Raw genomic sequence first — 14350 nt, 5'->3', positions numbered from 1 at the left:
CTCTCTCCATTTAGAGAGAGGGCAAATGTGCAGAGGCCTCTGGGGCTTTCCAGTTGGACAGGCTTTAGGGCAAATCTGTTCTGCCTACCCAGTTAGTGAGGTCAGGGCAGAACAGCCCTTGTAACCGCAGGCAGTAACTTGTGGCTATGGGAGATTGAAATCTGGATATAGTTCTTTCACTTTCTTCTCCTTGAGGGCACTGTCTGTAAGCCACAGGTATTTATTGAACCCTATTTTTTGCCTAGTCTTGTGGGAGATACAAAGAAGCATGAGCCATGTCCCTAAACTGCATTAGAGATAAACACCAGCCATCATAAATTCAAATGACAAATGGTGTTTGGTGGTTTAGGTATTCAGAGTAAGAAGAAAATGTTGTGAGTTAGAATAATCAGGTTGGTGTTCCTGTGGACGTCAACCTTAAATACTGGGCAAGATTTGAGTAATGGGAAGACATTTTAAGCAAAGGAAATGACATGATCAGAGGTGCAGATGGCCTTAAGTGACTGCTCTGGTGAAGTAGCTGGGAGGGGGGGAGAGAATCCTATCTGATAAACTAACTGAAAATTGGGAATTAGGGGTAATAGATAAGGTTGGTTGGGCAGTGCTTCTGGGGCTGAGGGGAGCTTCACCCTGGTACTTATGGGAGGTCCTTAGAGAGTGTCTTATCCCTTCTCTCAGGCTTTCATCCGGCCTTTCCGGGAGCACCACATTGACCCCACAGCCATCACCCGGCATGACTTTGTTGAGACCAATGGGGACAACTGCCTGGTGACGCTGCTGCCTCTGATGAACATGGCCTACAAGTTCAGCACCCTAAGCCCTGGTGAGGGGGTTGAGGGGTAGGGTAGGGAGGGGCACACATTTAAAATCAGCATCAGGGTAAGGTGGAAAACATTTTATTGGAAATCAGAGGGAATCCTTGAAAGCTGGGCAACATCCATATTTGAAGTTCTGGTGCCTGTAGCAGATTGGTAGGGTAGGAGGCTAGCAACTTGGAGAGGAGGCAGAGACAGACCCAAGGTTATCCCAAGGCTGCTTATGTCCTCATTGTTACTAATCCCAGCATCCTTCTTGGCTTTATCGCCAGGGAACACATGAGCATTATACCCCAATAGTGTACATCCCCATAGTAGAACATTGAGACTTGTGAGGTAGAGTGTCCCTAGGTCAGGGAATGGAGAAGAGATCACACTTCTTCCTTACTGTCCTCTGCAGATGCCCTCATGTTGATGCACTGGGACAAAGCCCTAGTCACCCAGTGTTGGTTATGGCTCCCTTGGACAAGGTGTGAATAATGGGAAGGAGACCAGAGGGCATCCTAGGCATAGAGGACATGCTAGGGGGCACTGAGGTGTGGCAGTGAACGTTGGTGCTTGAGGAAGAATGGAGTCCCCTGTCTTGGGATTTAAAGCATGTGAGTAAAAAGAGTACTAGACTTGAAGTTAAGAAAGACCTGGGCTCAGATCCCATCTCTAACATTTTCTAGCTTTGTGGCCATGGGCACACTGTGGCCTTCTGAGCCTCAGTTTCCACATCTGCAGAAGTGAGGACTACACTTGAAGAACTTGCCTCCAAGAGTTCAAATGAGATTAAATGAGACAATGTAAGGTGTGGGGGTGGGGTGATTATCATCATCTCTTCCCACCTGTCTCACACACAAAATGTAAATTCCTTTAGATAGAAGACTTATCTTTTTATTTACAGCAGGCAGCACAATGCCTTATAAACACAGGCATTTGTTATACATATTTTTTGTATTGATTTCATTGATGTTAGTCAAGTGCTTTGCCCTTTCCTGGACTTTAGTTTCCTCCCCTATAAAATGAAGGGTTTGTACTAGGGGTGGGGGAACCTGTGGCCTTGAGCCTGAAAGTACTTCCTCCCCTCCCCCAACTAGACAATCTCTTAATATTCCTTTCAACTCCAAAAATCCTGTGATGCCCTGTAAATCATAATGAGCACAGCCATCTTCCTATTTCTTGCCTTTGGGTGGGGGTGGGGGGGGTATATTATGAAATGAGGAGCATGAAGAGGCCTTTAAGTTAGCTCTAAGGAAAAACTTCCAACTTAGGGAAGCTTTCTTCCACAGATGGCCAAGGAATCTGTGAATTGGATCTCCTCTTCCTTTCAAACCTGGCCTCATTTAGGTGAAGTTCTAGCCTTGAATAAGGAAAGGGTACTGATGTAACAAGATGCCTTTGAACTAGGTCCCTAAAACACTCTTGGCCACCATCAGCATGGAGGTAGAAGGGGAGAGGAGAGGTACAACCATAGGTCTTGGAGCTGGTAATGACCTTTAGAGATTATTTAATCCAGTCCCTTCCCTTTATGTAGGAAAAAAAAACAACAGGCACAGAGAGGTTAAGTTGTACTCAGTTGAACTGAGATTAGAACCTTGGACTGGGGCATTGTCTCATCATAAACTCTATGACTAGCATGATATCTGTCTCTCTCTCCTCCCACAGATGAACTTTATCAACTCTATCCCTGGGAGTGTTTTGTTTTCTGCCTCATCATCTTTGGGACCTTCACCAACCAAATTCATAAATGGTCTCATACCTATGTTGGGCTTCCCCAATGGGTCACTTTCCTCCAGGACTGGCACATTATCCTACCCAGAAAGCACCACAGAATCCACCATGTGTCCCCCCATGAGACCTACTTCTGTATCACCACAGGTGAGCTGTTGGGTTAAACATTGGAATGTTAGACAGAGCCCTTGCCCTAAGTGGGTTCCTAGCTTAGTGAGGAAGAGAGCACAGAAACTGGTGAAAAGGTCATTGAGAAGACCAGACAATCTATGTTATTAGAAGAGAAATATTTGTTAATGGCTGTAGGAACTGAAAGGAGAAAGAGAAGATTTGAGGTTGGAGGAGGGATCAGGTAAGACTTCCCAGAGTAGGGGTCGGGGACTCCATCTGGCCTTGAAAAATAATCCGAATTTGGATAGGTAGGGAATGAAAGTGCTAGAGCTGGTAGGAAGAATGTAATCCAAGCTTCTGAGGTGGAAGAACCTGAGATACATTCAGAGGAGACCACTGTGGTGCAGAGGGGAATTTCTATACTAGCCTAATGGAAGATAGGGGCCAGATTAATCCCCTGGTCATTAGAACATAAGAACTGAAAGGGTCCTTAAGTCTGTGGTCTGTCCGTTTCTGATTTTATTCCTCTTTGTAAAATGAGAGATTGCAACAGGATGGCTTTTAAAGTCTCTTCTACCTGTATCCTTTGATTTGGCATTATCTCCATTCACTCAGCCATGCTACCTCTCAGATTGTGGGAAGCACTGAGTGCCAGACTAAGAGGTTTGAATTTGAGAAGTTTTTGGCGTTGCCTTTAGAAAGACCACTAATTCCTTTCATGTGAAATGACCTCGAAAGGAAGCCTCCTTCTCAAGTGTAGGCCTTTGTATGAGCAAGTATCCTTTCCCAGTGTTCAGGTGGCTGCCAGAGCCCCACCTAGTCAGTGAATTTGAATATTCCCTGCCCTTCTCTACAGGAGAACAAGTTGGATTTTAAATCAAAGCTTAATATTCTTCCAGAGTAGCTCAAGAAAATAATCCATGCTTTCCTATTTCTTCTCCTCTTCCCTGACATTATTCAGGTTGGCTCAATTACCCATTGGAGAAGATTGGATTCTGGAGACGGTTAGAGGATATTATCCAAGGACTAACTGGAGAAAAGCCCAGAGCAGATGATATGAAATGGGCCCAGAAGATAAAGTAGTCCCCAACAGCTTTCCTATGAGCTCTAACCTTGTTGCCAACCTTTCCAAACAGCCTCTCTCTCTCTTTCTCTCTCTCTCACACACACACACACACACACACACACACACTTACACACACCCTCCCCATCCAACAAGTGCCAGACTTGAAGTGAAATTACTTGGAGACCTGCTCAGTAGATGGGCAGCACCGATGGCTTCTCTCTTCTTTGAAACAAAGATGCCATTTGACATGTAATAGATTAACATGGGGGAGGACAGGGTGGGGCAGGGCCCATGTACCTGCTGGCTAGTATCCCTGGGGGTACCTTTCATCTTTGAGATCAGGGTGGCCCCCTCCTCATAGAAGCACCCCATGGACACTCAGAGGAGCTTGTGAAGAAGGAAGGAAAAACTTGCTCCCAAGGGGCTGGTTGGCATTGTCACCATGTTTCTGTACTGCCTGGCAGAGCCTGGGCCCAGATGGAGACAAGAAGAGGAGTCCATTAGGGTTTTAGTTTAGTTTTGTTTTTTTAATGCAGTCCCCCACGACTGCTCTGCATGAAAACAGCCCATAGAGCCAAAAGAACCCACACAGTCAGATCTTCATGCACTTAATGGTCCATTCACCTTAGTGTCTCCTTTGTGCCCTTGGGGCTGGGGGTTACCTGCAGGGCTGACTGACCTCACCCATTGGGCTTGGGTAGCAAGGGGAGAAGCTTCCCTGGACCAGTCTGGTGTCCCCCTCTGCCAAGATTGAGGGAGCTCCAACATGTAACCTGTGCTGGTCCCCTGACTTGCAGCTCAGTTCAGGAACCCCGCCTCCCTACCCACCTCCTAGGAGCAGACTTGAGCCGGACATTTCCCTTTTCATCGAAAGGCGATAATTCAGCTGGTGCTAGAGATGTTTCTTTGCACTGCAAGAGCCATGAGCTAAGGTGATTGACTGGATGGGAGGGAAATGATAGCCCTTTTGGAGAAGGGTTGTCAAGAGAGGAGAGTGTTGTTTTTTTTAAGGTGCTTGCTTGTTTAATGTAAATAATATAAAGCCTTAATATCTTTTCTGTAACATGGAATAATATTTTACGGTGATGTTTTGAATGTATATAATATATTTATAACAAAGCAGCCGAGAATACTAACTTTGTTTGCCACTTGGTGTTTCTGGATTTGGGGGGAGTGTGGATGGAATTAGAAGGTATTCTCTGCCCCTGCATAGTTAAGGTATCAACCTGTCCTCTAGGGTATCGAAAAGAATTCATGTTGTCTACACTCTTGGGTCTTAACAACTCTAGGGTATACTTGTTTCAAAAGGATGATCAGTTAAGGTAATCCTACTTCCTCCTAGATAATGGAGCTTTATTATAATAGATAAAAATGAATTCCCTTCTTTGGACATTGATAAATAAAGCAAAACACTGGTCAGATACTCTCCCAATTCCACCTGCTCTAGCAGTCAGTATGGACCAAGGTTCAGAAGTCATTCAGCATGGGGTTTGAAATGACTACCAGAACTCAGGAGGAGACTATAACTTGACATGGCTGGATAAAATCCTCATTCGATCTTGGGCTGAATTATTATTAGAAGCAGAGAACAGATTTTGACTCAGCATATGAGATAATTTCTTCATAATTAGAGCTGTGTCCGGGAAAGGAACACATTCTTCTAGAAATGGAGTTCTCTATCACTTCAAGTGTTCAGTCCAATCAGAGACTGTAAATTGTCATATAAGAGGCAAGACTAGAATGACTTCTAACATCCCTCCCCTGCCTCTGAAATGCTGTAACTGATTAGAATGGAAAAGCAACAGAGGTAATGACCCTTGTCTTCTGCCCTTTTCAGACCACATCTGCAGGACTGTGTTTGAATCTAGGCACCACATTTACGATTAGAAATGTTGACATATCTGGAGCATATTTAGAATCTGATAGCTGGGATGGAAAAGAGATTAGAAACACCATGCCATGTCAGGCAAGAAACCAGGGATGGAAAAGAGAAGATTTAAGGAAAACTGATCAGAGTCTTTAAATATCAGGGCTGTCATAACAAACAAGAAATAGACTTAAATATGTAGAGGATTAAACTATGGGTAGGAGTTAACAAAGATAAAAGTTTGACTAAGCTTATGCGAGAACTCATCTTTCCAATTCCAAGTTCATAATCCTAAAAAACTTCCTATAAATTTAAGAATTGTCCAGCAAACAGAATGGACTGCCTTAATGGGTAATGAGTTTCTAACACTGGAGCTATTTGAGGTGAATCTGGATAATCATATATAAGCTATTTTTAGCTGGGATTCAGGCATCCTACCAGAGTTTGCTGTGTCTTTGATGGTTTCCAAGGTTCCTTACAATTCGCTAAGATGTTCATAAATCTGAACAAGAAAGTGAGTGCCTCGCCTGATGTTAATTGCTCGGGGGTAAGGACAGTATGTATGAAAAAATAGCCCCTGACCTCTTCTACATATGTCCCTATACATAAACAGTCATTTAAGGCAGAAGAAAACAGGGCCAACGAAAGCGGGGAGCAAGTTAGAAGGCCTGGGAGATGACGGAAGTCATCCAGTCCAGTCAGTCCTCAACCAGGAACTTCCTCTATAGCATCCTGTGATGAAAGCATACTGATCTCTGTGAACCAATCGTCCGGTCCAGGATGGGCTGGAGAAAAGGAAGGGTACCCCAGTAGCTGATAGGAAATGGCTTCCTAATCCCATGTTGTTGTTTGTCCAATGTCAAAGAGGACCATGGCATCTGGAAGGTGACTTGCAAGTAGATTGGATTTCTAATCCCATAATTTAATTTAATTAATATTATTATTTATTAATTTATTTAATAATTATTAATTTAAATTAATTTCTAAACCCATAATTTAAGAAATTCCGAACCCTTCACGACAATATGAACCCAGATCCTCTGGCCTATCCCTACAGAGAAAAAGAGTTGCCATGCTTACTAAATTTAGATAGGATCACCCAGGAGGAGGGGGGAGGAATAGAGGAGTAATTTTTAAAGTTTTTTTGAGCTGAATTTCTGTATCTACAGAACAGAGGTGAACTCTCTTTTTTTTTTATTTTTGGAGGGCAGTTGGGCTTAAGTGACTTGCCCAAGTTCACATGGCTAGTTTTTTTGTGTAAAGTGTTTGAGGCCGGATCCAAACCCAGGTCCTCCTGAATCTAGGGCCAGTGCTCTATTCACTGCGCTACCTAGCTGCCCCAAGAGGTGAACTCTTGTGGTAAATGGTGGTAAAGTTCTTGCTCTAATAGAGACACAAAACAAAATCAGCGTGAGGACTGAGCATGAAATAACTTCTCTATAGTGTTTTAAGGTTCACAAAGAGTTTACTTCAACTTGACCCTGTGAGATCATAGCTGGAATCAACTCCATAGGCCACCTAGTTAACCTTCTTTTACAGGTCTGGATACTGAAGTGACTTGGCCAGGGACACTTAAGGAGTAAGGTATGAGAACTGGATGAGAACTCGGGTCCTTAAGACTCCAGACTTGATGCTGTGATAGAGTAAAGCCATTACCATCTTACAGGTGACAAAAAAATCTTACAGGTAAGAAGAGTGAAAGGACTTAATCTTCAGTCAGCTAATAAACAGCAGAGCTGACTAATAATAACAATTGAATAGTCTTTCTTATAGAGCACCTCAGTAATTACCAAAGGGCTTTCAGGAAAAAAAAGTGGGTCAGACTGGCACATTAGGAGTTCAGCTTATGAGATGGCTGCCTGAAGAGGAAAGGAGGGACCCAGAAACATTTTTAAAAGGAGTTATGCAGCTAGTTAGGTGTCCTGAGGTAGGATACTCCACACCTCTAACCCTATCTGGGAAACTTGACCAATAAAAACCCTATTCCCTCTTCAAGCACCAGCACTTGGGGTAACTAAGAACTAGCAGGAAAGGTCTTAGATGGCTCTTTCTGTCCTAAGCTTTGGGGAGAGGGCATCCTGTGGCTCAGTCTTGGGCCAGAACAGAACAATCCCCCAAAAAAGTACTCAGCTCCATCCTTCACAATTATAGAATCTTAGAGTCACAGGGGGCCTTAGACCCTCCCCGCCCAGATGAGAAAAGTGAGGCCCAGAAGAGATGGTACCTGAGAGGGTTCAAACCACATTTTGTTTACTCCAAATCCATTCTCATCCCCATAAATGCCCAAGTCACTGAGGCTGCTTGATGCAGGGTAGTGGAACTGGGGTTCAAAAACTACTTCTGCTACTTAATCCCTTTATCTTGGGCATCACCTCCCATCTCTGGGAGGGGAGAAGCCAGTTTCCTCATTTATAGTTTATATTTCAATAGCTCTTTAAAAGCATTTTCTTCACAACAATCCTTGTGAGGGAAGGAAGTAAATACATGCTGTTTCTAAATAATAGATTTTTATTGTCTTTTTTTATGACAAAGATTTTTTTAAGAGAAGAGCAAAAATATTCAGCAAAGTCATGCACATAAAAAAACAAAATTGGGATCATGTGTAGTATTTCATACCATAATGAACTTCCCACCTTTTTCAAGAGGGTTGGGGGTGGGGTAGATGTTTCTTATTTTGGGACCAGAATTGTTCTTTAGACTTTTTGCAGACATCAAATACAGGGACAGAAACGGTGAGGATTTGGCCCATATTAAAGGGGTATTAATGAGGGTTTAGTAAAACAGTAACCACTGCTTTACTAAATGCTGTTTAGAGTCAATGTTCTCTAAACTCCTTTTTTAGCTCTGAATCTCATCCTATAACTATTCTTGTGATTGTACACTTTGGATTTGGATCCAGGAGGAGGCATGGGGGCTTGGATTAAGCCCAGAGTTGCAAGGATCCTTTTAGGGGATCCCTTTGGCCCACTTGCTGCCAGAGGGTGGACTTGGTGCCACACCTAGTGAGAACCTGCAGAGGATATCTCATTCTTCTCTGGCAACAGAGTACCATGCATGATTGGATGAAAGCTGGTTTGTAAACAAAATAACCCAGAAAATGATTTTTTTTTCTTAATTTTCTGACCTTGGTACATCTAGTCTATTCAAGTGTTGTCCCATAGAGAGTAAAGGATAAGCAGGTTGGGGGGGCGGGGGGGAGTGTTATATCTGCCCTATTGTGATAGCTGTTTTCCATCAACTCCAGTAGTCCTATGTTTTGGAGACAGAAGTTCTCATCTGATTCTTCTAATTAATTGCGTGACATTGGGCTGGTCACCACCTTTCAGGGCTTCAATTAACTCATCTATAAAATAAGAATAATAAAATGTGTACTACTTTAATGGAATTCAATTAGAAACATTAAGAATCTGGTATGTGACTCTCCTTATGTGTGGAGGCACAAAGTAAAAAGGGCATTCCCTGCGTTCAAGAAGCTTAGTGTACCAGTCTTGTAGGTAGATACAAAAAGAAAAATTTAGACAAAACGTGTAAAGATTTGACTGATATTTTAAATATGTGGTTGTGTTGCCATCTAGTGGGGAGAAACATGTTACTATTGGAGTGACACAGGAGAGGAATGGGGTAGCCACTACATCCTATCTTCCAGCCCTCAATCAGGAAGTTTTCCTAGTGTTTAATTACTAGCTTTTACCTCAACAGGAATATAGGCTCTGGAAGGGTTCAGGAGTAAGTTTCTATCTTGGCCTCTTTCTCCTTCACCATCTCCCATTCTGTTCAGTTGCCAAGACTTACTCTTTCTTGTGCAATAAATGTTTCTCCCAAATCCAAAGCTCATTCTACTCCTAGCACTTCCTACATCTCATTAGGACTACGAGAGCGATAACAATGCACATTCCTATAATGCTTTAATGTTTGTATAGAGTGGTTTTTTCACAGCCACTGCTGAATGTCTAGGTATTATTCTGATTTTGTACAGATGAGCAATCTTGAGTGACCTGAGTGATTTGTTTAGGGTCATAGAGCCTAGTAAGTCTCAAAATCAAGATTCAGCCAAGGTCTTCTTCCAAGATCAGCATTCTTTATTATATCCAGTGATGACTGCCTAATAACCTCACTGGTCTCCCTACTTTCAGTTTTTCCCTCTTCTGATCCCCCAATCTAGCCTACCCATACTTCAGGAGCTATGTTATGGGACAGCAGATCATGCTCGCTCCCTGCTCACAGTAGATCTCCATTGCCTGTAGGCATAATATAAATGTAAATAACGATAGCTTAAATGTTCATGGTGTTTTATGTTTTATAAAGTACCTTCCTTAATGATTAAGTCAAGTTTCTGTAGCACTCTGCAATTGAGAAATTTTGCTCTCCTCACAACCATCATGTGTGATAGGTTGTTCAAGTATGACTGTTTCTGTTCTACCAATGAAGAAACTTAGGCTCTGAGATCTGGAGTTTTTAGATTTAGGTCATAGAGCTAGTAAGTCTCAAAGCTGGGATCAAGGCTATTGTTCAAAACAGTCCAAGTTCCTCAGCCTGGTCAGTATTCACAACCCTCCACAATCTATCTTTCTAGGCTTATCTCCTACTGGTTCTCTTAATGAACTTTCTGTTCTACTTAAACTATATTCACTGTTCCCCAAATATTTTCCAAGCTTTCCCACCTCTGTGGCTTTGGGCAGACCATCTTTTTCACTCTTTGTCTATGGAAATGATATCCTGCCTTCAAGGCTCAGCTCAAACTCCTAGTCTTCCCAAAAGCCTCCCCTAATCCAGTCAGCCAAAAGTGATCATGAGCTCCTGAAACTCTTAGCAATCAGTTAACAAGCATTTATTAAGTGGTTACTATATGCAAGGTACTGGATGAATAAAAAGATAGTCCTGTCCTCTAGGAGTTTATATTCAATGGGGAGACAATATGGTCACATGTGATGTGTAAGACAAATATAGGAGTTAGAGGATCCATGATGAAGCATGTCATTCATTTTCTGACCATAGTGATGAACCCAGGGTATGGATTGAGACATATTTTTTTAATATGGCTGGGGTGGGAATTTGTTTTGCTTGACTATGCATGTTTATTACAAGTGGTTCTCTAAGAACACAAACCCCCTTCCCACCTCCCTCACCCCCCACAATCCACCCCAAAGGGAAAAATCAGTGGAAAGGAGAAAAAAACAGACTTTTGTTCATATAAAAATAATTTTTAAAGCAAATATAAGAGATAAAATAAATGCAAAGGGTAGGACATTAACAACGGGGGAATCAGGAAGGCCCTCTTGAAGGATGTGGGTGATTGAACTAAGTCCTGCTGGGAACTGAGAGTTCCAAAAAAGAAGGGCATTCCAGTCCTGGGAGGAGGCATGAGTACAGTTTGTGATGGCATGTTAGACTCTGTGACCACGACATTCCCACTGACATCTTAAAGAGCATCTGACTATCCTACTGGATAGAAATCCCTATTTATGTTTGGATACAAGATCAGAATTATGTTTCCTGACATTTCCCTTAGTTATTCCATTATATTTCTAGCAGCTGCCTGGGGCTAGGACTCTCTCCTGTGCCTCACAGCACAGCTGAGAGCATTTCTATAAATGTAAAGTCTGCAGTTAAATAAGCCTGCTGACTTCCCTGTGCTGCGAGGTCAGTTTAGCATTCATCTTGGGCATCCCTCAGCCGGATCCTTGTCCCTGCTTCTACTGGTCCACTTTCCAAATTCTTGGGGGCTTCCTTTTTCACATACGATTTCAGACTGATTCTATCACTTGTCACTTGGCTGATCCCTAGCTAAGCCCTCATTCTCAAACCAGTCTCCAACATGTTGTGGAAAGAATACTAGATTTGGAGTCCGAGGACCTGGGTTCAAATCTCCATCTGGTACTTGCTATTTTACTAAATTTGGTAAGTATTTCTGAAGTATGCTGGGAATAAATGAAGCTCTTGATCTCAGGGGAGAGTTTCAATCAATACATATTTATGAAGTACCTACTGTGTGCTACATTGAGCCTCAGGAACCTCATCATTGGGAAAACTCATCATTGTGCAAAACCGAATCAGCCTTGGTCCTTATATTTAATCTGTACCCTCTGTTCCTCTGGCTTGAAGGCAGAGCCATAAGCTCTAAAACTTCCATTTAAGGAAGGGGTCCAGAATGATCACCTCATTATTTCCCACAGGCTGCACTGATTTGGATTTCTTCCTCATGCCCATAGCTGGGTATCTTCTCCTCACACCCTCTTGATTTTTCAGTTTCCTTTTTTTTTTTTTAATGTACTGTCTTTTCCCATTAGATTGTAAACCCCTTGAGGGCTTTTTTTTTTTTTTATATCCCTAGTGCTTAGCACAATGCCTGGCATATAGTAGGTGCTTAATAAATATGTATTAACTGATGACTGTGCTAAATGCTAGCACTAGAAATACAAAAGTGAGATTAGTCATGCTATCAATGAGTTGTTAGAGGATCCGTGCTCAAGATAAATAAATACAGGACATATCATAAAGTAATTTGGTGGGGAACACTAACAATGAGGGAATGAGGAAACATCTCTTGAAGGATGTAGCACAGACTATGAAGAGAGTGAGGGCTTCCAAGGGACAGAGGTGAGGAAGGTGAGTTTTCAAGGCATGGAAAAGGTGTGGAGGTGACTGATCAGTTTGGCTGAGATGTAGGGTGAATAAAAGGAAGCAATTTGTAATCAACCTAGAAAGATGGTCTGGAGATAGATTGCGTAGGGCTTTAAATGCCAAACAGAGGAGTCTGTATTTTGTCCTAGAAAGAATAAGGAGTCACAAAAATTCCTTGAGCAGGAAAGTGAGATGGTTAGTCCTGAACTTCAGGAAGATCACTTTGGTAGCTTTGTGGAAGACAAATTGGCACAGGGAGAGGATAGATGTAGGGAAATGAAGAGTACCTGTACTTGGACAATTGTGAGAGGTAGCTGGGAGATATGCTGAGGAGATAGACTTGAATATTTATTGAGATCCTTTGTTGTTCTGTCATTTTTGGTCATGTCCAACTCTTCATAACTTCATCTGGGCTTTTCTTCACAAAGATACTGGAATGATTTGCCATTTCCTTCTCTAGTTCATTTTACAGATGAGGAAACTGAGGCAAATGGGGTTGTGACTTGCCCAGGGTCACACAGCTGGTAAGTGGCTGTGACCAGATTCAGACTTTGGTTTTCTTGACTCCAGGCCAGCATTCTCTCCACTGGGCCACCTAGCTCCCCAAACACTGTAGTGTGGATATGAATAGAAAAAGCAACAGCCTTTGTTCTCAAGGAGCCCACACACTAATAGGGGGAAGCAACACATAAAAGAAAGTTCAGTTGCAGGGCAGATGGAAGGGTCTGGAAGTCCTAAAGGTAGGGTGTTAAGACCATCTGGCAAATCCCAGAGGTCCTTAAGATACATAAGTAGGTCCTATAACAGTACAGGACTCTACTGTATGAAGAGGCAGGCCAGGTGGTCAGGAATGGAGGTCCTGTGAGGAATTCATGCAGTTGTTCTGACATTCTGTATTCTATGTACTCAAGTTTGGTTTTGGAGGGTATCTTCAATAAGCCACCTTGCCACCTGCTAGCACAGTTCAGTGTGAATGTCATTCTTTCAGAGTCTGGTTTTGGACACCTCTGATGGCGGACCCAGATCAGACACTGAACCATTGTGTTTAAAAGTGGATGGCAAAACAGTCAGCCATGACTTTCTGCAGGGAAGTGGTGAAAACATCCATAACTAACTCTAACACACTCTCTGTTTCCATATGTGTGTACACATATGTATATATACACATAAACATGTGCACACATATACATATGTGAAATGTGCATGTGAATATACATGTGTACATACATTATATATATATATATTTATAGAATAGAATTTCTGCCTCACCAATCAAAAAGGAGAACCACTTGGCTTTCTCCCTATTGGAAACCTAGAAGGCCATTGATTCCATGAATTTAAGAATACCTCCACAGGCCCATGTGGATATTCATGGCATTATTTATTATATTCTGCTGAGTTTAGTCATGGTAGGATTTGAAGCTGGAAAGGGTATTAAGAATAATTTAGTTCAACTCCATCATTTGCCCACAAAGAAACTGAGCTCCAGACTGGTGATACCCACTCCATGAAATTTTTCCAGATAAATCCAAGGTTGACTTTAATGATCCACTAATATCTATATCCCCCCACAAGCTGGTCCCTTGAAGTACTTTTTTAAATTAAATTTTATTCTTAAACGTATTTGTGACAACACAAGCAAGTTTTGCTCCTCTAGGCCACGCCTCTCTGCAAAGAACCTCTTCTCTCTCTCTCTGCTTTTCTTCCCCCTTCCTCTTTCCATTCCTCTCTTCCTTCTGATTAAATTGCCCATCATATAGAATTAAAGTATTTCTCTTAAATACTGTATTTATTGGGCAAAAGTCTTATGCTTCCTTTTTTAGATTTTTAAAAACAGATGATTTCAACTATAATCTGAAAACACAGAATTAGGAAGAACCTTGGAGAACTAGCCCAGTCTCACCTGCTCATCTTGTAAAGGAGGAAGGTGAGGTTCTTGGAGGGATAGCGACTGGGTCCAGGGTTTCACAGTGAGTTGAGGTCAGATAAATGTTTGCAGCGCGGTTGAATAAGAGAGGTGTGAAATCTACAGGTCTCTTGTGTCCTATTACGTATGTGGAATTAAGTGTATATGCGCTGACCCTTTTCTTGCCATCAAGGCTTTTAAATGCCATGGCTGCACATGCTTGCTACCTTGGGTGAGTCCTTCAGCCT

General features: G+C 42.3%; 1 protein-coding gene and 1 long non-coding RNA gene across 5 annotated transcripts in view; one reads left to right on the top strand and one right to left on the bottom strand.

Annotated features, from left to right (window-relative positions):
* Nucleotides 1–4830, top strand: part of PEDS1 (plasmanylethanolamine desaturase 1) — a 45798-nt gene extending 40968 nt beyond the window's left edge. For both annotated transcript variants that reach the window (XM_069072398.1, XM_069072397.1), the window contains 3 exons: nt 679–823; nt 2466–2678; nt 3604–4830. In XM_069072398.1, coding sequence (XP_068928499.1) covers nt 679–823; nt 2466–2678; nt 3604–3725 — 480 coding nt within the window. In that variant the 3' untranslated portion in view covers nt 3726–4830. The remainder of the gene's footprint in view (nt 1–678; nt 824–2465; nt 2679–3603) is intronic.
* Nucleotides 1–14350, bottom strand: part of LOC138149401 (uncharacterized) — a 101330-nt gene that overhangs the window by 7876 nt on the left and 79104 nt on the right. The gene's annotated exons all lie outside the window — the stretch shown is intronic.

The sequence above is a fragment of the Petaurus breviceps genome, unplaced genomic scaffold (genome assembly GCF_028583685.1).
Source record: "Petaurus breviceps papuanus isolate PSGF00001 unplaced genomic scaffold, PetGlider_PUasm1.0 90847, whole genome shotgun sequence".
Lineage (NCBI taxonomy): Eukaryota > Metazoa > Chordata > Mammalia > Diprotodontia > Petauridae > Petaurus > Petaurus breviceps.
This window is presented reverse-complemented; position numbering and strand designations above follow the sequence as displayed.